General features: G+C 38.6%; 1 protein-coding gene across 5 annotated transcripts in view; it reads right to left on the bottom strand.

Moving 5' to 3' along the window:
• DYNC2H1 (dynein cytoplasmic 2 heavy chain 1) overlaps positions 1-26,174 on the bottom strand; it is a 343,887-nt gene that overhangs the window by 199,586 nt on the left and 118,127 nt on the right. For 3 of the 5 annotated variants that reach the window (XM_078432668.2, XM_078432665.2, XM_078432664.2), the window contains exons 60-65: positions 24,723-24,809; positions 20,844-20,970; positions 11,830-11,971; positions 11,165-11,274; positions 3,127-3,147; positions 1,673-1,771 (exon numbers count right to left, since the gene is read on the bottom strand). In XM_078432668.2, the coding sequence (XP_078288794.2) occupies positions 1,673-1,771; positions 3,127-3,147; positions 11,165-11,274; positions 11,830-11,971; positions 20,844-20,970; positions 24,723-24,809 (586 nt within the window). The remainder of the gene's footprint in view (positions 1-1,672; positions 1,772-3,126; positions 3,148-11,164; positions 11,275-11,829; positions 11,972-20,843; positions 20,971-24,722; positions 24,810-26,174) is intronic. The other 2 variants (XM_078432669.2, XM_078432667.2) reach the window with 1 other exon arrangement.

Raw genomic sequence — 26,174 nt, forward strand, 5'->3', positions numbered from 1 at the left:
CTTGATTTTTCAATCTGCTACTAGAATTTAAAATTTCAACTTGATGCACAATTATTTTTTTATTTTTTATTTTTTTGCTTATGTTCAAAATCAAACACTGAATGGAAGAAGGGCAAATGATGACTTCTAGTGAACTTTTCTTGTGAAAACAACCTCTGGACAAAAATCTATAATCATGCAAGAATTTTAAGGCTTTCTAGCTAGCAAAAGAGTTTTAAACCTCCAACTATGGTTACAAAAATTAAATATTTGGAATCATAATTATTAAAGTCTCCTCCTGTAAACCCAAGTGGCATTAAAGTATTTTTTAAATGTTTACTTGTTTATTTTGAGAAAGAGAGAGACAGTGTGGGTGGGGAGGGGCAGGGAGAAAAGGAGAGAGATACCCAGAACAGGTTCCATGTTGTCAAAGCAGAGCCCAATGTTGGGCTTGATCCCACAAACTGTGAGACCATGAACTGAGCTGAAATCAAGGATTGGATGTTTAACCAACTGAGCCTCCCAGCTGTCCATAAAGTATTTTATATTGCATTATATACATACATATATATATATATATATATATATATATATATATATAGTATGCAGATAGTATTATATATATATATATACACACATATAGTATATAGATAGTATTATATATATATATATATATATATACACACACACACACACACACACACATATATATATGTACATACTTAATACACACAAATCAGGTAAATACCTCCATTTTAAAAATGAAATACATTTTAAAGAGAGAATTGGTCAAGCACCTGAAGAATATCTATGAAAATCATGGGGCACCTGGGTGGCTCAGTTGGTTAAGCATCTGACTCTTGATTTCAGCTCAGGTCATGATCTCACAGTTCATGAGTTTGAGCCCCACTTCAGGCTCTATGTTGATAGCATGGAGCCTGCCTAGGATTCTCTGTCTCTGTCTCTGTTTCTGTCTCTCTCTCTCTCTCTCTCTCTCTGCCCCTCCTCCACTTGCTGTCTCTCAAAAATTAACATCTTTTTTTAAATGTTTAAAAAATTTTTTAAAGAAAATTAATCATACACTAGGCCTTCTTCAAACAAAACAAAACAAAATCTGACCCCAGATAATTTCCTCAGCAAGATAAATATGACAGTGAGAAGTCACTCCCCCCAAAAGACTATGATTACATTTCACTGAGCAGCATGTCAAATCTTGGACACATTGGAGATGCTTGTTGGTGAGGGTGAGGAGCAGGAGACAGTAAGAGGCATTGAGAGAAACCACATGAATGCTGGAAGTCCAGGAGACTTTCTCCAAGTGGAGTTAGGGACTTTCATCTCTGTGGGATCCTATACTGATGTCTTTAGTTGTAATTTAGTGTGAATTCTTATTTAATAGTCTCTCCAGCTACCAGACTGGTATCTCCTTGAGGGCAGGGATGGTGAATGTGTCACTCACCAGTAAATTCCCAGGTCTTAGATTAATGCTCAGCACACGTGAGGAATCAAGCAAATATTCTCCTCCCGTTTTTACAAATGAGAAAACCAAAGCTAAAATCATTATCTTTGTTTCCCCAGGTCCCAAGCCAGGTAAGTTACAGCAGTAAGCCTATGTTTTGTGAATACGGATCCAGAATTCTGTTACCATAAGATGCTATCCCTAGTCAGCATCTCAATTATAAGTACTGCACACCTGCTGGTTAATAACTTCCAATCTTGAGTCTTTCAAATGTGTCTTCAACCACTCTGTAGCTCGAGAAGAAGGGTCTATAAGGAATGGGCATACTCGACTCTAGTTTCAAAAAAAGAAAAAAATTATAAGCTTTCATTAAGTGGAAAAAATTGCCTAAAAATTATGCATCAATTACTGAGGGGGTTTTTCTTTCAGGCTTTGGAGAACATAAATATACAACCATAAGGAGGAAATAAAGATGCCAGTTTTAGCTGCACACAGAGGCTACATTAATAAATTTATAGCTATCAGGAATATTAGAAAATTAAATGCAACCACAGTAAATGGAGAAGAGTCCTATTTACTACACAGTAATGAAGTGTGTGTGTTAACGATACAGCAAGCAAGACCTCTAGTCCCCACCTGATGCCGTCTGCACCTCTCTTTGTGGCTTTTAAAATACACAAATTATTCGCAAACTTTATATATTCTTTGGTCAAATAAACCATAAAGACCTTAAAAGAGAAGTATGAACTAATCATAAAAGTACTGCTGAAATAATTAGCAATATAATTGGTTATGTTTCAGACATTAATTCCTATAAAGCAGTATATAGTTAATACTATATAGACAGAGCATCCTAGAAGAAAAAAATTATGTATCTTATAGATTAAGATCTAATGAACTAAAAACTAAATTCATTACAGAATACCCTGAACCAAACAGAAAGCTGGAAACTAGGGAAAATACATTGAACACACAATACCACTAAGCAGGTGAGAGGAAGACAATTATATAGATAGGATTAATTTAAATGTAAATATGTAAATTAATAGCTTTGGTAAATTTAAGAGGTAATAATCATTGTTACCTAGTAAATCAGATTTGAATAACAACTGGCCTAATTTATCTTAAATGTTCACATATATTTGAAAAAGGTAATGCAGTTGTGTGCTGTCCGGATAAGAAAACAAACAGAAATCCAAGTGAAATGAAGACTTCAAACTGAGGTATGTCCCTTAAGAAGTCACAGGTTCTTTTGGGGACTTATCAAGAAGGCAGAGAGTGGGGACTATCTGTCCTAGGCGAACAGCATTCATTACCAAACTTTTTCAAAAGTGCCAGGAAATGGTGATAATGAAGAGCTGACTGCCTTTAAAACAGCTTTGCTATTGTTTTAAAAGTCCCTCTAAACCACACAGCCTGGTTCTGCCTGCACCGAGAATGAACTACTCTCACCGCATCTCGATCTCCCAAGGTGGCCCACTGCTGTGTGATCGGCACCCAGCTCCATCTTATAAATGTGCTATTCCTGGCAAATGAGGTGGTTAGAAAACAGCCCCATAAGCATCTCTTACATACTACGCTTGGTTTTAGATCTGATTTTATGTATTCCATAGCCAACGCGTCACAAGTCTATGAGATCTTGCCCAACCACAAAAACAATTATTTTAAATTAAAAAAAAAGTTCTTACCCATGATTTCAAACCAATGATCTGATGCAGTAAAAAAAAAAAAAAAAAGATAATATTTCAAAAAATCATGTCTTTAGACCAAAAATAAGCTTTAGAACTTCAAAGAGTACTTACAGGTTTGAATTAATCTTATTTATATTCCTCCAGAGAGATTTAGACAAAATCTCTAAGGTATATTTTAGGTCTGTGATCCATAATTAAATGTAAATTCTACACATAAGAAAGTGAAATAGATCCCAAAATGTTGAGCTGTCAATCACTCATCCATTCCTTCATCTACCACGTGGGGAGTAACTACTATGTTAAGACGATACGAGGGATGCAGAAATTAGTAAGATATAAATATACCCTTACCCTTCATGACTTCACATCCCAGAAAGAAACAAAACCTAAAAATTCTATAATAAAGAGCACACAAGATTCTATGGTGAAGCAGGTGAAGTCAGGGCAAGCTGCTAGAAAGCAGTTCAGGTCAAACTCGAAGGTCTTAGAACATTTTACATGATCTTCTAACTATGCGATCTTATATCACATGAGAAGATTTCACAGACACGTGCTATCCACTCACAGCCTTAAATGCAAGAGCTTATTCTAAATCTAGAATACTTTACAACTGACACAGAAAGTTGACTGTAGTAGCCCATCCCAACAAAATAACTAAATGACCTAGCAAATTTTTCCAAATGGTTTTGCTTTTTCATATAATTGTATCTATCTACAAGAAACATGGCAATGTTAAATAAAAAGTAAACCTAAGCTTATTATTAAAATTAATTTCACAATTTTCCCTAGATTCATCATAAAAGATAATTCAGAATCCAAAACTAAGTATTTTCAATTACTATCATCAGGAAAAAACAATTACTGTGACAAACACTTTTTTTCTAAATGCTCATCCCTTACTTCTCATGGAATAAAAAAAGAATAATACTTAAACTGTGTGTTTTTTAAAATCTGCAAAAGACTGTCTTCTTGGATTGCTGACAAAGGAAGAGGTCATTAGAAAACTTTGGAGAAGGAACAACGAATAGAATAAAAAGCACATACTTGTTACACAATGTAATGAATTTATTTACCTACACATTTACAGTGCCACATTTGTAAATATAACGAGAGAAAATGTTTTAAAAATAGAGAAGAAGCCAAATCAAATTCTGAGAAAGTCACAACCGTTTAATCTGTGGTCAGCACACTCTCCCCTGGGAAGGCGGCCACATAATGAGCCAAAATAAGTCAGCTGACTAATAGGTCTAACCAAACAAAATAATCCAGGAATACTGGGTCCACGAAACAAATCTTGTAATACTACAGTATGTTACCTAAAAAGGAGCATTTCATGTTCATGCTACCTTTGGGGCTATGGAGTTACAGAATAAGGAAACAGTGTGTGGGCAGAGAGGAAAGAGAAAACTGGTGTTAGAGAGGATAAGCTATTGCAATAGAAACAACAGACAAAAACCTATCACTGAGGGGAAAAAGTATCTTCCAATCATCTGTTACCTAATACAAAGGTAAACCAAGTTAGTGGCAAACTTCATACTTCATTTGAAGAAACTATCAGTTTGTATACATTAGTTGGAATGTGATTTTCACATTCAATGCTAATAAGGCTGTAATACTTTAACGTTTAAGCAATGACTATTGAGAAATATACATGGAGACAAGGGAAGATGGTGGCGTAGGAGGACGCTGGGCTCACCACGTCCTGCTGACCACTTAGATTCCACCTACACCTGCCTAAATAACCCAGAAAACTGCCAGAAGACTAGCAGAATGGAGTCTCCAGAGCCCAGCGCAGACCAGAGGCCCACGGAAGAGGGTAGGAAGGGCGGAGAGGCGGTGCGCGCTACACGGACTGGCGGGAGGGAGCTGGGGCAGAGGGGCGGCCCGCCGGCCAAGCAGAGCCCCTGAGTCTGGCTTGCAAAAGCGGAGGGGCCGGACGGAGTGTTCCAACAGCAAGCGGGACTTGACATCTGGAAGGTTATAAGCTAACAGCTCTGCTCGGAGAACGGGAGGGCTGGAGGACAACGGGAGGGAGAGTTGTTGAGCCCCAGACAACAGAGCTCAGTTTGGTGGGGAACAAAAGCGCTCGCCAGCGCCATCTCCCTCGCCCATCCCCCAGCCAAAATTCCAAAGGGAACCAGTTCCTGCCAGGGAACTTGCTTGCACCCCGCAAACACCCAACGCTGTGCTTCTGCGGATCCATCCCTCCGGGGGGTCTGACTCTCTCCCGGTGCCGCAGGGCCCCTCCCAAAGCGGATCTCCGAAGGAGGACGAGCTAAGCCTGCCCCTCCCGTCCCCGTGCATCTTGTCTATCCACCCCAGCTAATACGCCAGATCCCCAGCACCACAAGCCTGGCAGTGTGCAAGTAGCCGAGACGGGCCACGCCACCCCATGGTGAATCCCACCCCTAGGAGAGGGGAAGAGAAGGCACACACCAGTCTGACTGTGGCCCCAGCGGTGGGCAGGGGGCAGACATCAGGTCTGACTACAGCCCCGCCCACCAAGTTACTCAAGTAACCAAGTTACTCAAGACAGCACAGGGGAAGTGCCCTGCAGGTCTGCACCACTCCAGGGACTATCCAAAATGACCAAACGGAAGAATTCCCCTCACAAGAATCTCCAGGAAATAAAACAGCTAACGAACTGATCAAGAAGAATTTAAACAATATAACAGAAAGTGAATTTAGAATAATAGTCATAAAATTAATCGCTGGGCTTGAAAACAGTATAGAGGACAGCAGAGAATCTATTGCTACAGACATCAAGGGACTGAGGAATACTCAGGAGGAGCTAAAAAACGCTATAAACGAGCTGCAAAACAAAATGGAAACGACCACGGCTCGGAGTGAAGACGCAGAGGAGAGAATAGGTGAACTAGAAGATAAAATTATGGAAAAAGAGGAAGCTGAGAAAAAGAGAGATAAAAAAATCCAGGAGTATGAGGGGAAAATTAAAGAACTAAGTGATGCACTAAAGAGAAATAATATATGTATAATTGGTATTCTAGAGGAGGAAGAGAGAAGGAAAGGTACTGAAGGTATACTTGAAGAAATAATAGCTGAGAACTTCCTTGATCTGAGGAAGGAAAAAGGCATTGAAATCCAAGAGGCACAGAGAACTCCCTTCAGACGTAACTTGAATCGATCCTCTGCACGACATACCGTACTGAAACTGGAAAAATACAAGGATAAAGAGAAAATTCTGAAAGCAGTGAGGGATAGACGTGCCCTAACATATAAAGGGAGACCTATAAGACTCGTGACTGATCTCTCTTCTGAAACTTGGCAGGCCAGAAAGAAATGGCAGGAGATCTTCAATGTGATGCACAGAAAAAATATGCAGCCGAGAATCCTTTATCCAGCAAGTCTGTCATTTAGAATAGAAGGAGAGATAAAGCTCTTCCCAAACAAACAAAAACTGAAGGAATTCATCACCACTAAACCAGCCCTACAAGAGATCCTAAGGGGGCTCCTGTAAGACAAAGTACCAGAGACATCGCTACAAGCATAAAACATAGACATCACAATGACTCTAAACCCATATCTTTCTATAATAACACTGAATATAAATGGACTAAATGCGCCAACCAAAAGACACAGGGTATCAGAATGTATAAAAAAACAAGACCCATCTATTTGCTGTCTACAAGAGACTCATTTTAGACCTGAGGACACCTTCAGATTGAGAGTGAGGGGATGGAGAACTATTTATCATGCTACTGGAAGCGAAAAGAAAGCTGGAGTAGCCATACTTATATCAGACAAACTAGACTTTAAATTAAAGGCTGTAACAAGAGATGAAGAAGGGCATTATATAATAATTACAGGGTCTATCCATCAGGAAGAGCTAACAATTATAAATGTCTATGCGCCGAATACGGGAGCCCCCAAAATATATAAAACAATTACTCATAAACATAAGCAACCTTATTGATAAGAATGTGGTAATTGCAGGGGACTTTAACACTCCACTTACAGCAATGGATAGATCATCTAGACACACGGTCAATAAAGAAACAAGGGCCCTGAATGATACATTGGACCAGATGGACTTGACAGATATATTTAGAACTCTGCATCCCAAAGCAACAGAATATACTTTCTTCTCGAGTGCACATGGAACATTCTCCAAGATAGGTCACATATGGGTCACAAAACAGCCCTTCATAAGTATACAAGAATTGAAATCATACCATGCATACTTTCAGACCACAATGCGATGAAGCTTGAAATCAACCACAGGAAAAAGTCTGGAAAACCTCCAAAAGCATGGAGGTTAAAGAACACCCTACTAAAGAATGAGTGGGTCAACCAGGCAATTAGAGAAGAAATTAAAAAATATATGGAAACAGATGAAAATGAAAATTCAACAATCCAAATGCTTTGGGATGCAGCGAAGGCAGTCCTGAGAGGAAAATACATTGCAATCCAGGCCTATCTCAAGAAACAAGAAAAATCCCAAATACAAAATCTAACAGCACACCTAAAGGAAACAGAAGCAGAGCAGTAAAGACAGCCTAAACCCAGCAGAAGAAGAGAAATAATAAAGATCAGAGCAGAAATAAACAATATAGAATCTAAAAAAACTGGAGAGCAGATCAACGAAACCAAGAGTTGGTTTTTTGAAAAAATAAACAAAATTGATAAAACTCTAGCCAGGCTTCTCAAAAAGAAAAGGGAGATGACCCAAATAGATAAAATCATGAATGAAAATGGAATTATTATAACCAATCCCTCAGAGATACAAGAAATTATCAGGGAATACTATGAAAAATTATATGCCAACAAACTAGACAACCTGGAAGAAATGGACAAATTCCTAAACATCCACACGCTTCCAAAACTCAATCAGGAAGAAATAGAAAGCTTGAACAGACCCATAACCAGCGAAGAAATTGAATCAGTTATCAAACATCTCCCAACAAATAAGAGTCCAGGACCAGATGGCTTCCCAGGGGAGGTCTATCAGACATTTAAAGCAGAGATAATACCTATCCTTCTCAAGCTATTCCAAAAAATAGAAAGGGAAGGAAAACTTCCAGACTCATTCTATGAAGCCAGTGTTACTTTGATTCCTAAACCAGACAGAGACCCAGTAAAAAAAGAGAACTACAGGCCAATATCCCTGATGAATATGGATGAAAAAATTCTCAATAAGATACTAGCAAATTGAATTCAACAGCATATAAAAAGAATTATTCACCATGATCAAGTGGGATTCATTCCTGGGATGCAGGGCTGGTTCAACATTCACAAATCAATCAACGTGATACACCACATTAATAACGGAAAAGAGAAGAACCATATGATCCTGTCAATCGAGGCAGAAAAGGCCTTTGACAAAATTCAGCACCCTTTCTTAATAAAAACCCTTGAGAAAGTCGGGATAGAAGGAACATACTTAAACATCATAAAAGCCATTTATGAAAAGCCCACGGCTAACATCATCCTCCATGGGGAAAAACTGAGAGCTCTTTCCCTGAGACCAGGAACATGACAGGGATGTCCACTCTCACCGCTGTTGTTTAACATAGTATTGGAAGTGCTAGCATCAGCAATCAGACAACAAAAGGAAATCAAAGGCATCAAAATTGGCAAAGATGAAGTCAAGCTTTCACTTTGCAGATGACATGATGTTATACATGGGAAATCCGACAGACTCCACAAAAAGTCTGCTAGAACTGATACATGAATTCAGCAAAGTTGCAGGATACAAAATCAATGTACAGAAATCAGTTGCATTCTTATACACTAACAATGAAGCAACAGAAAGACAAATAAAGAAACTGATCCCATTCACAATTGCACCAAAAAGCATAAAATACCTAGGGATAAATCTAACCAAAGATGTAAAAAATCTGTATGCTGAAAACTATAGAAAGCTTATGAAGGAAATTGAAGAAGATATAAAGAAATGGAAAAACATTCCCTGCTCATGGATTGGAAGAATAAATATTGTCAAAATGTCAATACTACCCAAAGCTATCTACACATTCCATGCAATCCCAATCAAAATTGCACCAGCATTTTTCTCAAAACTAGAACAAGCAATCCTAAAATTCATATGGAACCACAAAAGGCCCCGAATAGCCAAAGTAATTTTGAAGAAGAAGACCAAAGCAGGAGACATCACAATCCCCAACGTTAGCCTCTACTACAAAGTTGTCATCATCAAGACAGCATGGTATTGGCACAAAAACAGACACATAGACCAATGGAATAGAATAAAAAACCCAGAATTAGACCCACAAACATATGGCCAAGTAATCTTTGACAAAGCAGGAAAGAACATCCAATGGAAAAAAGACAGTCTCTTTAACAAATGGTGCTGGGAGAACTGGACAGCAACATGCAGAAGATTGAAACTAGACCACTTTCTCACACCATTCACAAAAAATAAACTCAAAATGGATAAAGGACCTGAATGTGAGACAGGAGACCATCAAAACCCTAGAGGAGAAAGCAGGAAAAGACCTCTCTGACCTCAGCCGTAGCAATCTCTTACTCGACACATCCCCAAAGGCAAGGGAATAAAAAGCAAAAATGAACTACTGGCACCTTATGAAGATAAAAAGCTTCTGCACAGCAAAGGAAACAATCAACAAAACTAAACGGCAACCAACAGAATGGGAAAAGATATTTGCAAAAGACATATCAGACAAAGGGCTAGTATCCAAAATCTATAAAGAGCTCACCAAACTCCACATCCGGAAAACAAATAACCCAGTGAAGAAATGGGCTGAAAACATGAATAGACACTTCTCTAAAGAAGACATCCGGAGGGCCAACAGGCACATGAAAAGATGCTCAACGTCGCTCCTCATCAGGGAAATACAAATCAAAACCACACTCAGATATCACCTCACACCAGTCAGAGTGGCCAAAATGAACAAATCAGGAGACTATAGATGCTGGAGAGGATGTGGAGAAACGGGAACCCTCTTGCACTGTTGGTGGGAATGCAAACTGGGGCAGCCTCTCTGGAAAACAGTGTGGAGGTTCCTCAAAAAATTAAAAATAGACCTATCCTATGACCCAGCAGTAGCACTGCTAGGAATTTACCCTAGGGATCCAGGAATGCTGACGCATAGGGGCACTTGTAGCCCAATGTTTACAGCAGCACTCTCGACAATAGCCAAATTATGGAAAGAGCCTAAATGTCCATCAACTGATGAATGGATAAAGAAATTGTGGTTTATATACACAATGGAGTACTACCTGGCAATGAGAAAGAATGAAATATGGCCCTTTGTAGCAACGTGGATGGAACTGGAGAGTGTGATGCTAAGTGAAATAAGCCATACAGAGAAAGACAGATACCATATGTTTTCACTCTTATGTGGATCCTGAGAAACTTAACAGAAACCAAAGGGGGAGGGGAAGGGAAAAAAAAAAAAAAAGAGGTTAGAGTGGGAGAGAGCCAAAACATAAGAGACTCTTAAAAACTGAGAACAAACTGAGGGTTGATGGGGGGTGGGAGGGAGCGGAGGGTGGGTGATGGGTATTGAGGAGGGCACCTTTTGGGATGAGCGCTGGGTGTTGTATGAAAACCAATTTGACAATAAATTTCATATATTGAAGAAAAAAAAAGAAATATACATTATCTGAAAGAATTATTTTCAAAAAATGCATATCACCATCTCTTATAACCCAAAACTTATCTTATCTTCACTTTGTATAACTTTGTTTTGCAAAACAAAATAAAAATGTAAAATCATATACTGTAGATGAGGAAACTATATAACCAGGTGAACTGGGTACCCCTAAATTATTTATATTACAATTAGGGAGTTCAATTTAGAACTTTTTGTCATCAAGATAATACCGCTTTATACTTTTCTATTAAGGTAAAAAGTAAATTATACCAAAAATTATAGATTCACCAACTGAATCCTAAGAGGATTTTCATTACCAAAATACCTTCACTTTAAGGTTACGAAAAAAAACCCGAAAGCCTAAGAACTTGAACAAAGCACTTCCTGGGGCGAGCTTCCAAAGGAATAATTCTAATGAGAAATTAAAATTGATTACTTACCTGTAAGATCACAAGAGCATTTTCTATGGAAAGGTCATCTGATGGTAGGCCTTCACTTTTCCAAATTAACTGCTCACTTTCAGTACAAAGAAATCTCCTTAGATCAAATTCTGAAAAGATATTAATATCTCACTACAGTGATCATGGACTTGACAAAGGAAAGGGAACAAAACTATTTAAAATACACTAAAACAAAAGTCGCAGAATTATCCTTAATCCATTCCTCCCCCTTTAGCACCAAAAGCTAAGGGTGGCAGGGGAGGAGTTTAAAACAGAAAGTACAAAGGAATGAAAGTCAGTTAAATTATATTTCTTGTATATTTAATAAACATTTCACAACTATAATAATTTGTGAAAACCACAACAGTCACAAGGAATGTTGGAATTCCTACATCCCATTTTATGATATGCAATTATTGTGAAAATCAATGTATTAAAATATTTAAATGCATTCATACATTACCAAAAACACCCCACGCTCTCAGTTTCAGAGAGTCATTTCAGGAATGTAAGATCATTGTAACAAAACAATTCAGAGAACAATTGTAGAATTGAGCAAATCTGAAGATTTGGTTTCTTTTAGCTTCCAGAACATTTTTCTCATTTATCAAAAAATACAGTTTTAGTATATTGAAATTTCAAAACATGAATGACTAAGTACAAACTTTCAAGACAAGCTGACTTGGTCCATTCTTCCAAGCAGGTTTTTCTCAGACCCTCAGGAGCAGCAGAAAGATAGGTAATGAAGGCGGCGGCCAGCTGAGCCCTCTTAGGAAGAGTAGCTAATTCCTCTGTTATCTCTGCAACCTGCACAAGAAAAGAGAGAGCAGGGGCGGGGATGGGGGGATGGATATGTTCTAAAACGTGAAAAGCATGACAGCTTCATAAATTAGAGTTTTGACTGTAGAAAAAAAAAAATCATTTGCCAGTTTAAAGTAATAACCCCTCGGGGCGCCTGGGTGGCGCAGTCGGTTAAGCGTCCGACTTCAGCCAGGTCACGATCTCGCGGTCTGTGAGTTCGAGCCCCGCGTCAGGCTCTGGGCTGATGGCTCGGAGCCTGGAGCCTGTTTCCGATTCTGTGTCTCCCTCTCTCTCTGCCCCTCCCCCGTTCATGCTCTGTCTCTCTCTGTCCCAAAAATAAATAAAAAAAAATAAATAAATAAATAAATAAAGTAATAACCCCTGTTGTGCATATAATTGTGAAAATGTAAAAATAGCCACAAGATCTCAGACCCTGCTGAAATTTTTAAAATGTATGAAATACCAACATTATTTGTAGAGATGAACATATTTTGTCATTGAAAGTTCATAATGGTTCCTATGAAGCAGAACTTTTATCCCAATTACAGTTAAAAACTGTGAATTAGCATCACTTTGGAAACTACAACTAAGTACACAGAGTAAGAGCAAAGGTACAAAACAAAATTTTAAAAATGCATGGAGATGCCTTAGTTAAAAGCACAGTGTGACTGCAGCATAGATGTGAGCAAGCAAAGTAGCAACGCAGAAAAGGTGGAAAGAGAGAGGCAGAGCGGGCTTGCCATGCACACAACGGAGCTTCTGCTGTAACCCGGGGCGGTAATGAACCACTGCAAGTGTTCAAACAGGGCAGACAGGGATAGAATGAGACTGGGTTTACAAAGATTATTCAGCTGACAAATGAGGAACCAACCAATTTAAGGGTCAGATAGGAGGGGGACAAGTTAGAGGAGAATTTAGGTAAATAAACAAACAAACAAACAAACTGGCACTAAAGACAGAAAACAAATTTGAAGGATATTTGCAAGTGGACATGACAAGCAAACAAGGAAATCTAACAGAGAGATTACTCGTAGTTAAACACAATCATTAATCAAAAAACTCCTAACAAGGGCACCTGGGTGGCTCAGTGGGTTAAGCAACAGACTTTGGCTCAAGTCATGATCTCGTGTCTCTGTGTGAGTTCAAGCTCCACATCAGGCTCTCTCTGGTCATCGCAGAGGCTGGAGCCTGCTTTGGATCCTCTGTCCCCCTCTCTCTCTGCATCTCCCCTGCTCATGCTCTTGCTCTCTCTCAAAAATAAACCGACGTTAAAAAAAAAAATTCTCAACAAAAGTCCAGGACTTCATGGCTTCACAGGTAAATTCTACCGAACATCTAAGAGTTAATACCTATTTTTCTCACATTATGCTAAGTGAAATAAGTCAGTAGGAGAAACAGAAATACTGTATGATTTCACTTATATGTGGCATCTAAAAAACAAATGAATAGACGAAAAGCAGATTCAGCCCCACAAACACAGAGAACAAACTGATGATTTAGGGGATGGACGGAATGGGTGAATGGGGGGCAGGAGATACAGGATTCTAGTTAGGGAAGGAATAATTCATGAAAATAAATGGCACAACACAGGGAATCATAGTCAATGATATTGTGATTGCACTGCATGGTGACAAATGTAGCTGCACATGTGCTGAGCACAGCGTAATGTGTAGAGCTGTTGAATCACTATGCTGTATATACCTGAAACTAACTTAACATTGTAGGTCAACTATACTCAAATAAAAAATTATAAAAAAACAAACAAAAATAGACTGCTCATCTCAAAGTATTTCAAAAAAATAGAGAGGAAGGAAAGCATCCAAATTCATTCTAGGAGGCCAGCATTACCCTGACACCAAAACCAGACAAAAACGTAACAAACAATAAATAAAAAAATAAATAAAACTACAGGCCACTATCTCTGATGAACAAAGATGCAAAAATTCTCAAATAGCAAAACAAATTCGACAGTACAACTTAAAAAAATCCCTTACCATGTTCAAATGGGATTTACTCCAGTAATGCAAGAGTGCTTCAATATTTGAAAATCAATGTGACACATATTAACAAGAAGGGTAAAAGCTACAGGATGATCGCAATAGACACAGAAAAATCATCTGACAAAATACAACACCCACTCATGATAAAAACTTTCAACAAAGTGGGTTTAGAGAGAACATACCTCAAGATAAATAAAGCTGTTAATGAAAACACACAGCCAACATCATACACAAGGGTGAAAAACTGAAAGCTTTTCCTCTAAGACCAGGAAGAAGACAAGGATGCCCACTCTCAACACTTAGATTCAATATAGTATTAGAAGTTGTAGCCACAGCAATCAGACAAGAAAAAAATACATAAAAGCCATCCAAAATGGTAAGGAAGAAGTAAAATTTGCACTATTTGCAGATAACATACTATACATAGAAAACCCTAAAGACTCCACCAAAAAATTATCTGATAAATGAATTCAATAATGTTGCAAGATACAAAATTAATGTACAGAAACCTGTTGTATTTCTGTATACTAATAATGAGGTAGCAAAAAGAGAAATCAGGAAAACAATCCCATTTACAATTATACTAAAAAAAAATGCCTAGAAATAAATTTAACCAAGGAAGTAAAAGCCCTACACTGTAAGACACTGATGAAAGATATTGAAGATGACACCAATGAGAAGATATACCATACTCACTAACTGGAAAAATTATTATCATTGAAATGTCTATACTACCCAAAGCAATCTACAGATTCAGCACAATCCCTATCAAAATACTAATAGCATCTTTCACAGAACTAGAACAAATAATCCTAAAATTGCTAAGGACCCACAAAAAACCTTCAATCACCAAAGCAATCTTGAGAAAAACAAAGCTGGAGATCTCACCATCCTAGATTTCATTGTATGACATTAACCTATAGTAATCAAACAGTATGATATTGGCAAAATAATATGCACACAAATCAATGGAAGAGAACACAGAGATCAGAAATAAACCCACACGGGGGCACCTGGGTGGCTCAGTCAGTTAAGCATCCGACTTCAGCTCAGGTCACGATCTCGCGGTCCATGAGTTCGAGCCCCGCGTCGGGCTCTGGGCTGATGGCTTAGAGCCTGGAGCCTGCTTCCGATTCTGTGTCTCCTTCTCTCTCTGCCCCTCCCCCATTCATGCTCTGTCTCTCTCTGTCTCAAAAATAAATAAACGTTAAAAAAAATTTTTTTAAATAAAAAAAAAAGAAATAAACCCACACGTATATCACGTATATCACCAATTAATTTATGACAAAGGAGGCAAGAATATACAATGAGTAAACGATGCTGGGGAAGCTGAAGAGCTAAATGCAAAAGAATAAAACTGGACCACTTTCTAACATCATACCCCAAAATAAAGTGCATTAAAGACCTAAACGGGAGACATGAAACCATAAAACTCCTATAAGAAAACAGGCAGTAATCTCTTGGATGTCAACCATAGCAACATTTTGCTAGATAGGTTTCCTCGGGTGAGGGAAACAAAAGCAAAAATAAACTAATGGCACTACATGAAACTAAACTGCTTTTACACAGCAAAGAAACCATCAACAATAGACAAAGGCTGAATGGGAGAAGATATCTGCAAATGACATAGCCAATAAGGTGTTAGCATCCAAAATACCTAAAGAATTAATACAACTCAATACCAAAAAATCCTAATAATCCAATTTAAAAATGGGCAGAAGACCTAAAGAGACATTTTCCCAAAAAAAGACATCCAGATGGCCAACAAACACATGAAAAGATGCTCAACATCACTCATCATCAGGGAAATGCAAATCAAAAGCACATGAGATCTAACCTCACACCTGTTAGAATGGTTAGTAACAAAAGGCAAGTAATAACAACTGTTGGCAATGTAAAGAGAAAGGAATCCTCTTGCATTCTTGGTGGGAATATATATGGTGCAGCCACTGTGGAGAACAGTATGGAAATTCCTCATAAAATTAAAAAGAGAAATACCATATGGTCCAATAATCCCACTTCTGGTATTTACCCAAAGAAAACAAAAACACTACTTTAAAAGATAAATGAATCCTTAGGTTCACTGCAGCATTATATACAGTAGCCAAGATATGGAAGCAACCTAAGTGTCTATCAATAGATAGATAAAGAAGATGAATGGATATGGGCACCTGGGTGGCTCAGTCGGTTGAGCATCCGACCACGGCTCAGGTCATGATCTCAGAGTTCATGGGTTCAAGCCCCACAATGGGCTCTGTGCTGACAGCTCAGAGTTTGAGGCCTGCTTCAGACTGTCTCTCCCTCTCTCTCTGGCCCTCCCCTGCTCGTGCTCTGTCTCTCCCTCTCTCAAAAATAAATAAACTTTAAAAAAAAAAAAGAAGATAAATGGATAAAGAAGAGATCAAAGATGGCAGTGGAGTAGGAGGAACCCAGGCTCATCTTGTGCCTCAAACACAACTAGATAACTATCAAATCATCTTAAATACTCAAAAATCGACCTGAAGACTAACAGAACAACCCAACAACCAAAAGCAGACAAGAAGCCACAATGAAGAAAAGTATAAAGTGTGGAGATGTGGTTTGGGGGAGAAACGGACTGCAGGTGCTGTGGACAGGAAGGAGCCATGGTCACAGAGAAGGGCAACAGAGAGAGAGAGAGGCACACACAGGGGAATGCACAAGGAGAACGATTCCACAAAGCCAGTGGCTTGGAAAACAAGAGGGGCAGATTTTCATGAGTTCTTGCCACCATCAGGGTTTAAAGCCTGTAGTTTCAAAGGTCAGAGGGCCTGGCTGGGATGAAGCCTGTAAGAGTTACCTGGGGAGAAGGCAGGCAAACAACCTGGAGGCGGACAGCATGGAAACAGGATCTGAAAAATGCCTGGGGCACACAGGGCTTCCCTGTGAGGCAGCATTCTGGGAGACACCTCTCCCTCCCAGGGGACTAAGGACCTAGCTGGTGGCCTTCCCTCCCCTGCTTCTCAGCATCGACAGAAAGCCACCTGCGGTAAACAGCACAGCGCCCACACCAGTTTGCCTCAATCTCAATGTGGGGGGCCCCTTCCTCAGAGACAAACAGAAACCCCCACCCACACCATGTCTCCAAACCAGAGTGTTCTACAGGGGTTCAGTTCTGGTGGAGGTGGTGACAGGTCTCATTTCATAAGCAGAACAGAGCAAGCATAGTTAAAACTCTCCACATTCAGGCCACGGACCAAACACTGACCACAGCAGGCTAGGAGAGCACCTGCAGATGACTGGCCTGGAGGACAGAGCAGCCAAAACACAACAGCGGAGCACACGCAGCACATACTGAAGACAATTTCTTAAGTGCCAGGCCCTGGGGACTACATGACCTTTCTTCATAAGGCCATTGCCTTCAAGAGCAGGATATATACTTTTCAGACACACAGAATAAGGCAAAGACTTAGACATAATACCAAGATGGAGGAATTTATCCCACATGAAAGAACAAGATAAGGCCATAGCCAGCTATCTGACAGAAACAGATAGAAGTAACATACCAGATGGAGAATTTAAAGCAACAATCCTAAGGATAGTCACTGGACTTGAGAGAAGAACAGAAGAAATTAGGGAGACACTTACCATGGAGGTAAGAGAATTAAAAAAGAAGTAGAGATGCAGAATGCAATAAATGAGGCTGGAAATGGACTTCATGCAATGAACACAGGCTGGAAGAAGCAGAGGAATGAATTAATGACCTATAAGATGAAATAATGTAAAATAATGAAGCTGAACAAAAGAAAGAAGAATTACGGAATAGTAAAATAGACTTAGGGAACTCAGTGTCTCCATCAAATATAATGGCACTCATATTATAGGAGTCCCAGAAGAGAGAGAGAAGGGGACAGAAAATTTATTTCGAGAAATAATAGCAGAAAATTTCCCTAATCTGGAGAAGAAAACAGACACCCAGATCCAGGAGGCAGTAAAAACTCCCATAAAAATCAACAAAAGCAGGCCAACACCAAAACATATTCTAATTAAATTTTCAAACTATAGTGGTAAAGAAAAAAAATCTTAAAAGCAGCAAGACAAAAGAAGCCCTTAAGTTAAAAGGGAAGACCCATAAGGCTCAACAGAAACTGGGGAAGACAGAATGGAGTGGCATGATATATTCCAAGTGCATAATGGGGAAAATCCACAGCCAAGAATGCTCTATACAGCAAAGCTATCTTTCAGAATAGAAGGAGAGATAAAGAGTTTCCCAGACAAACAAAAACTAAAGGAGGTCATGACCTATACCAGCCCTATAAGAAATACTAGAGGGGACTCTTTGAGTGGGAAGGAAAAACCAAAAGTGACAGAGACAACAAAGGAACACAGAAAATCTGCAGAGACAATGACAAGACAAGTAACAAAATGGTAATAAACATGTATCTATCAATAATTACTCTGAATGTAAATAGACTAAACACTCCAAAGACACAGGGTGTCAGAATGGATTAAAAAAAAAAAAAAAAAAAGAAAGACCTATCTATATGTTGCCTACAAGAGACTCACTTTAGACCTAAAGACACCTGCAGATGGAAAGTAAGGATGTGGAGAAATATTTATCACACAAATGGATGTCAAAAGAAAGTCAGACTGGCAATACTTATGTCATACAAATTCGACTTTGATATTGTATTGTTTTTATCCTGCACCGGCCTCATGAAATGACTGAATGTATTCCCTCTATTCCATTATTTGTAATATTTTGATAAAGATTGTCATTAATTTTTTTTCAAATGTTTGGTACAATTCACCAATGAAACCATGTGGTCTTGGACATTTCTATGCTGGGAGATTTCTGATTCCTAATTAAAGTTTCATTCCGTTTTTTATTTTTATTTTTTGGAAAAATTGGTGATTGCTTTCAATGTTATATGTTATTGTCTATTCAGGTCACTATTATATTTATTTCTGATTTTTCTGTGTTACTTCCTTCCTCCAGTAAATTTCAGTTAATTTTCTTCTTTTTCTAGTTCCTTGTGGTATAAGGTTGTTTACTTGAACTTTTTCTTAATACAAGCAGTTATAGTGTAAATTTCACTTTAACATCTGCTTTTGTGGCATCTCATAGGTTTTGGAATATTGGTTTTTTTGCTTTGACACATATTTTGATTTGCCGCTTGATTTATTTGGCCCACTGCCTGTGCAACAGTGTTATCATTTAATACATCGTAAATATTTAATATTTACGCTGTAGACTTTCCAGCTTTGTTTTGTTATTGATCTTCAGTTTTGTCCAATTGTGGTTGGAAAATAGTAGGATTTCAGTCTTCTTAAGTTTGTAATATTTCTTATGTCTCTTTTTATGTGATTCAACCAGGGGGATTCTTCTGTATGTACTCAAAGAAAATGTGTATTCTATTTTTCATGGATGGAATGTTTTATATGCATCTTTTAGAACCATATATTCTTAAGTGTACTCCAAGTAAAACATGTTCTTGTTGAAAAAAACCAGTAACTTTAACTGAGGGAACTCATTTAAAACAAAGCATATGAGAAAGGAGGTAGACAGGGCCATGGGGGAAATAGGTGAAGGGGACTGGGAGTACACTCCTCATGACAAGCACTGAATGATGATGTACAGAACTGCTGAATTACTGTACTGCATTCCTGAAACTAATATAACATTGTATGCTAACCACACTGAAATTAAAATTAAAAACTTACTATAAAAAAAGAGAATGAATAAAGAAGATACACACAAATGCACACACAAGAGAGTATTATGCAGCCATAAAAAAAGAATGGAAAAAATCTTAAAAAAAGAATGAACTCTGCCCATTTGTGACAACATGGGTGGGGCCTAAGAGTATTATGTTAAGTGAAATAACTCAAAGAAAACAAATTCCATGGGATTTCACTTACATGTGGAATCTAAAAAACAAACAAACAAACAAACATACAAAGAAAAAAACAGAAACAGACTCGTGAATACACAGAACTGGTGGTTGCCAGACATGAAGGAGATTAAGAGGTACAAACTCGCAGCTAGAAAATAAGTAAGTCATGGGGATGTGATATACGACATAGGGAACGTAGTCCGTAAGACTGTAATAATTGTGTGGTGACAGATGGTAACTAGATATTTTATAATGTACATAAATGTTGAATCGCTATGTTGAACACCTGAAACTAATATAATATTGTAAGTCAACTGTAATTCAGTAAGAAAATAACTAAAAATAAAATGAAAATGAAGGCTGGACCAAAACAAAAAAACAAAAAACAAACCCCTAACAACTCAGCAGTCTGGAAATACAGCTTTGGTCACCACCATGGCATGGAGGACATTACTGAGACTAGACGAGACAAGCCCAGAACAGGTGCAGGGACAGGGGCTGAGGAAGGGAATGCTGAGGCACTCAAACACTCCAGGGTGAGCACAGGAGGGAATCCCTACAGGAGTAGGGAGGGGTCTAACTGGTTTAAGAAAAACGAACCTATCAACCAAAAAAAATGAGACAACACGGTAACAAAGTCAAAATAACAGATTATTTGTAGAAGGAATCAGTGGCCAGCACTGTCAAATCCTGAGCTTGCTGTCCTGGAAGGTGAAGTTCAGGGTAATCTCTGGAGAGAACTACGACGTTTCCCCTCAAGTCATCGTCACCCCTGCCTTTCCCTCCGTAACATATGCAACCGGAAGAGGAACAGGCCACAATGTCCAAAACCCACTCACATAAAAACATTCTGCTTAAAAATCAACTCACACAATGGCCATTAAAATCTAGGTCATTTATCCTAACCTAGTGGAAAGTTGAGGGATATTTCGCCCCTTTTTTTCTTTTTTTAACAAATACATTACAGATTTTTCTGTGTTTTAAAGGAAGCCTCTTTCTGACCTCTGTCTCTCTCAGACAAACCTGTGCGTTCCATCTTTTGTGCTCTCGGTCAAGCTGATTAATTAGCACTTCTGCAGCTTTAATTGTTTCCTGCGCTCTGCTCACTTCAGCTTCCAGCTTGGCGGCTTCTGAAGTCCTGCTCTGAAATCTAGGAAAACATTAAAATTTAATTAAAGGCCAAGGGGTTTAAGAGAGATTTGACTACATTATCCTTAGATACTAAAGTGAGCTTTTATATAAGAATTTAATTAACGATAATACTGCCAATATTTGTGTTTGAAGTATCATTAACACGAACCGGGACAACTGAAGCCCCGCTCTTACAGGGCCGCGACGTCCTGCTGCTTGCGGGCCAATTTCTCCATGTGACATTCAGGGCCCTGTCGGAAGACTGACCCGATCTGTCTCTTCAGTTGTACATCATTTGAGGCCAGTCCAGCAACACCACATGTGAATCTCTAGAAATTCTATTCTCCGGAAACACCCTGTCCTCTATCTGCTTCTTCAGGGTGCCCCATGTGCCTGGAATACATTCCAGCCCCTCTTATCCCTACCCCACCCCTCACTCTAACTCCTTGAAATCTCTATTTAACAAAAATATAAATAAAATTTTAAAACTCATTTCAAAAATCCAATTCTCTACCTACGTGCCTGTTTGTCCAAGTTTATAACTGTCCTTTTAAATTATTTTCCTTAAGAAAAACTTGTACGAATTTATTATTTTATCAAATAGAACAGTACTATTCCAGATTATTACCCAGTCAGTCCTTCAACAAATATGTAAGTACTTACAAAATGCCCCAGATTGTGACAAATATAAACAAAACAAAACCAAACAAGGGGCACCTGGGTGGCTCACACTGTTAAGCATCCAACTCTTGATTTTGGCTCAGGTCAGGATCTCATGGTTTGTGAGATCGAGCCCCATGTAGGGCTCTGCATTGAGATCACGGAGCCTGCTTGGGATTCTCTCTCTCCCTGTCTCTCTGCTGCTCCCCCGCTAGCACCCATGCACTCTCTCTCTCAAAATAAGTATTTTAAAAGACAAAACAATAAACAGCAACAAAAAAAGCATGTCATGTCTCATGTAATCCTCAGAACCACAGTTCAAAATGAATATTATGATTCTCATCTTACAAAAATGAAGACTTAGACCCCAACAGATTATTTCACATTTCACCAATCATCAGTAGAAGATCTACAATTCATACATGGGTGTGTCTAAGCTCCATGTGGCCAACAGTGCATTTTATCACCTCTCTAAGTGCTCTACATACCTTGTTCTCCTGCACATAGGACTAGACAGAACTGAGGCTTCCAGTATGGTGGCCACTAGCCACATGGGGCTTTTCAAATTTAAATTACTAAAAGCAAACAAAACTTCAAATTCAATTCCTCAGTCGAATTACACACACTGCAGTGCTGGTGGCTACCAGACTGGATAATGCAGGTTACAGAACGTCTCCACCATCTTGTCCAGTTCCATGGTGCAGCCTCACTCTAGCCCTGGGAACACGTACTACATACTCACTCACCTCAACAATTCATTCTGTGGACACAGTTTTACCATAAATGTGGGCTGAATTAAGCCAACTTGCACGTTTCTGTAGAAGTTACTTCTACAGAATACTTTAATACTTCTGTAGAAGTATTAAAATGGCAAATGTCTCCATTTTGCACGTTTCTGTAGAAGTTACTTCTACAGAATACTTTAATACTTCTGTAGAAGTATTAAAATGGCAAATGTCTCCATTTTGTCAGATTAGAATTTAAAATTGAAAGACCATACTCATTTTTCAACTACTCTTTTCTTTGGAAGTATCCCAGAAAAGACTGTCACTCACAACCCAGAGTCAGTTAAATCTTAGGGTTCAAGTAAACGATTATTAACCAGCATGAATTCATTCTTGATAATAACTCTAAAAATGGAAAATTCCTTTCTGTTTCACTTAAAAGCTAATTCTGAAGGTTTTGAAAACAATCCTTCCAAAATATTGATAGTATGACGTAGTGATTAAGAACAGGTACTTTACAGAGTTAGAAAAAAGCAACAATCTAAGGCTAGCTTTGTCATTTAGACTGTTCCACACAGACAAACCTTCCTAATCTGCACAATGAAAGAATACCCACCTCTGAGTCCTAAAAATAGTAAGTATGCAAAGTGCCTAGGGCAATGTCTGACCCCTGTACAAGTGACTAACAAATGGAATCAAAACATCGCTACCACATGCTAACTACTCAATAAATATTTGACAATCGGTTGAATATGAAGCACTAAGGCTGAGCATATGAAACTGAAAGGAATAATCATTTTCCCTACAGCTCTCAGTATCTGGAAAAAAGTGAAGTTTCTTTCGTATAACTCTAACACAAAAAAATTCAGAAATATTTAAAACACTGGATTTATAGGTTTGAGGCTTCTTTTTGGTTTTTTTCTCTGTAAGTTAATATATATAAATATAAATAGAGATCATTGTTTCCTGTATAGAGAAAAAATAGTTTTCAACCTGATGAATTTCTTTCTTGGTACAATAATTTGTATTTCTTCCACAAAAAGAGAAGCAAAATGTAACACACCAGTTAAAAAAAAAGCATGCAATGGGGTGCCTGGGTGGCTCAGTCGGTTGAGTGTCCAACTCTTGATTTCGGCTCAGGTCGTGATCTCGTGGTTTGTGAGTTTGAGTCCCCATGCCGGGCTCTGTGCTGACAGTTTGAAGCCTGCTTGGGATTCTGTCTCTCCCTCTCTGTCTCTCTCCCTCCCCTGCTCTTTCTCTCTCTCAAAAAAAATATAAAAATAAACTTTAAAAATTACAAAAAAAAAAAAGCATGCATTTAGAAAAGTTTTAGTCTTGGGGTGCCTGGGGGGCTCAGTTGGTTAAGCATCTGACTTCGGCTCAGGTCATGATCTTGGGGTGCTATGTCTGTCTGTCTCTCTCTCTCTCTCTCCCAAAAATAAACATTACAATTTTTTTTTAAAAAACAAAAGTTTTAGTCTTATAAAGCTGTAAGCAAATGACAACATACATAATATTTAATCACATATCCTCCAGGTTTTTAAAAAAATTTTTAATGTTTATTTATATTTGGGAAACAGAGGGGGGGGGGGAGGGGGCAGAGAGAGGACACACAGAATCCGAAGCAGGCTCCAGGCTCTGACCTGTCGGCACATGAATCCCGAGATCATGGCCTGAGCCAAAGTCGGATGCTTAACCAACTGAGCTACCCAGGCGCCCCCGATATCCTCCAGTTTTTCAATCTTCACAATTTTTATAGGAAAACTGTCCTACAGTTGTTAGGATACCCACACCAGTATCTTCTATCCTACAGTCAAGAGCAATCACATGAGGCCAGAGGTACAGAAGAGGTTTTACAATCAATAATAGTCATAAATGGTCCTGAAACTTAAGTACAATACTGCATAAAGGAATATTTTTCTCAACACTAAAAGGCACAAAGTTAAGAGAAGACAAGTTTTTAAATGTGATCGCGCAGCCTCAAGAAGATCACCAAATAGGTTGGACTACAGCATCAGTCAAAATAAAGGAGCCTGAAGCCCTAAGTCTGGAGACTACAGATACACAGATACCAATGGAAACCCGGAGCATGAAATTGCTATGTTCTGTCCCTCTCGTTGGATTCCCCCGGGCTCAGCAATGTCTACAGGGACCAGTCCACAAATGGAGACCCCAAATATGTTTGCTCTTACCAGAAACATTTTTTTTAAGAAGAATACCTTCTATATTATTTCATATGCTTCCCCATTTTAGAGTAAAAAATCACAAAAAGAAATGAAAATAATGATTATAACTAAGCTTTCCAAAATTGAAAAATCAGTTGAGATATGTTCTCGAATACACACAATGCAATTTTTTTTCAAAATACATTTTAAACTTAACTTACTTCTCTTTGAGTTCTGATACTTTCTGGCCGACAGAATTTAGAAGTTCTTCTAGCTTCCTTTTTCGGTCTTCAGTTTTCTTCAAATTTCTAAAACAATTCAATTTTATAAAACTTATTCTATTTTATATATCAACACCAGCAGAAGTAACACCTTCATATCCCTCCTAAAACCCTACCAATATGGAACCAAGGGAATAGAAAGAAGATATACATGCACACAGATAAAGAGAACAGAAGAGCAAAGTACTGCAGTGGAATAATTTCAATAATTTTGAAAGGTGGTAACTGACATAACGGAATGCAAAAAGCTATAAGTTGAGTAGGTGCAGGAAGAAAAGTCAAAAAGGAGAATTCCAAATGCTCAGGAATTGTGGACAATAGGTACTTAGAAGACAATAGAGCTAAATATAGAGAATTTTCTACTAGTCGATATAATAAATACATCAACCTCAGATTCCCTCGCCCGCCGAGAAGGGACTATCCTCTTAATACATCCCAGAAAGGCAAGCTTATAATCCCCACTCACTCCCTTCCACTCCCATCTAGGCAGAAAGTGTGAAGACTCTTCTAGAGACATGACTTACCTTCTCCCCTCAAAAATTCCCACAGTAGAGAGTCAAAGCATAAGTGACTCTTAAAAACTGAGAACAAACTGAGGGTTGATGGGGTGTGGGAGATGGGTATTGAGGAGGGCACTTTTTGGGATGAGCACTGGGTGTTGTATGGAAACCAATTTGACAATAAATTTCATATACTGAAAAAAAAAATTCCCACAGTATCTGAGAGGTTGTCCTGTAATGACCAGTGCACACCGCTACGCTCTGCTGGGCATCCGTGCTTCGCACAAATCAAACACAGACTGTAAGGTGTCACACCCCAGCACCCCCAGCGTATCTGATTCAGTAAAGTCTGGATAGAGCTCAAAAATGTGCACTTTTAACAAGTGTCCAGGTGACACGGACACTGATAGCTCAGGGATCACACTTTGAGAACTACTACAATAGAATAAGGCCTTCAAAATTGTGAGACTAAACCATTTCTTGCCCAGTACTATAAACCCAGTCCAATTACTGACCAGACAGAACAGCGTAACACAGATAATTTTAGACATGCAGGATCTCAAAACAGTTTTCATCCAATACACCCTTTCTAAAGTGCAGGATGTATCCTAGAAAAATGAAGGACAGAACTAAGAAGGACAAGGACCCCTAATAAGACAACACGTCAGAAAAGAGATTCAGAGAAACAGCCAGAATCACAGTGAAAAGAGGTCCCCACAGATGGGAGCAGCAGCCTGGGGGAAGAACTGGTCCATGTTGGGACAGGGGGACAAAGGCTCTAGAAGGGATAATACTAAGAAAAAATACATACAACACGTAGATCCCAAATATGCTTTAGCGTCTGATAAAAAGATTGTGGATAAATATGTGATATTAAACAAACAAAAAAAAC

The sequence above is a fragment of the Panthera onca genome, chromosome D1, assembly GCF_046562875.1.
Source record: "Panthera onca isolate mPanOnc1 chromosome D1, mPanOnc1 haplotype 2, whole genome shotgun sequence".
Lineage (NCBI taxonomy): Eukaryota > Metazoa > Chordata > Mammalia > Carnivora > Felidae > Panthera > Panthera onca.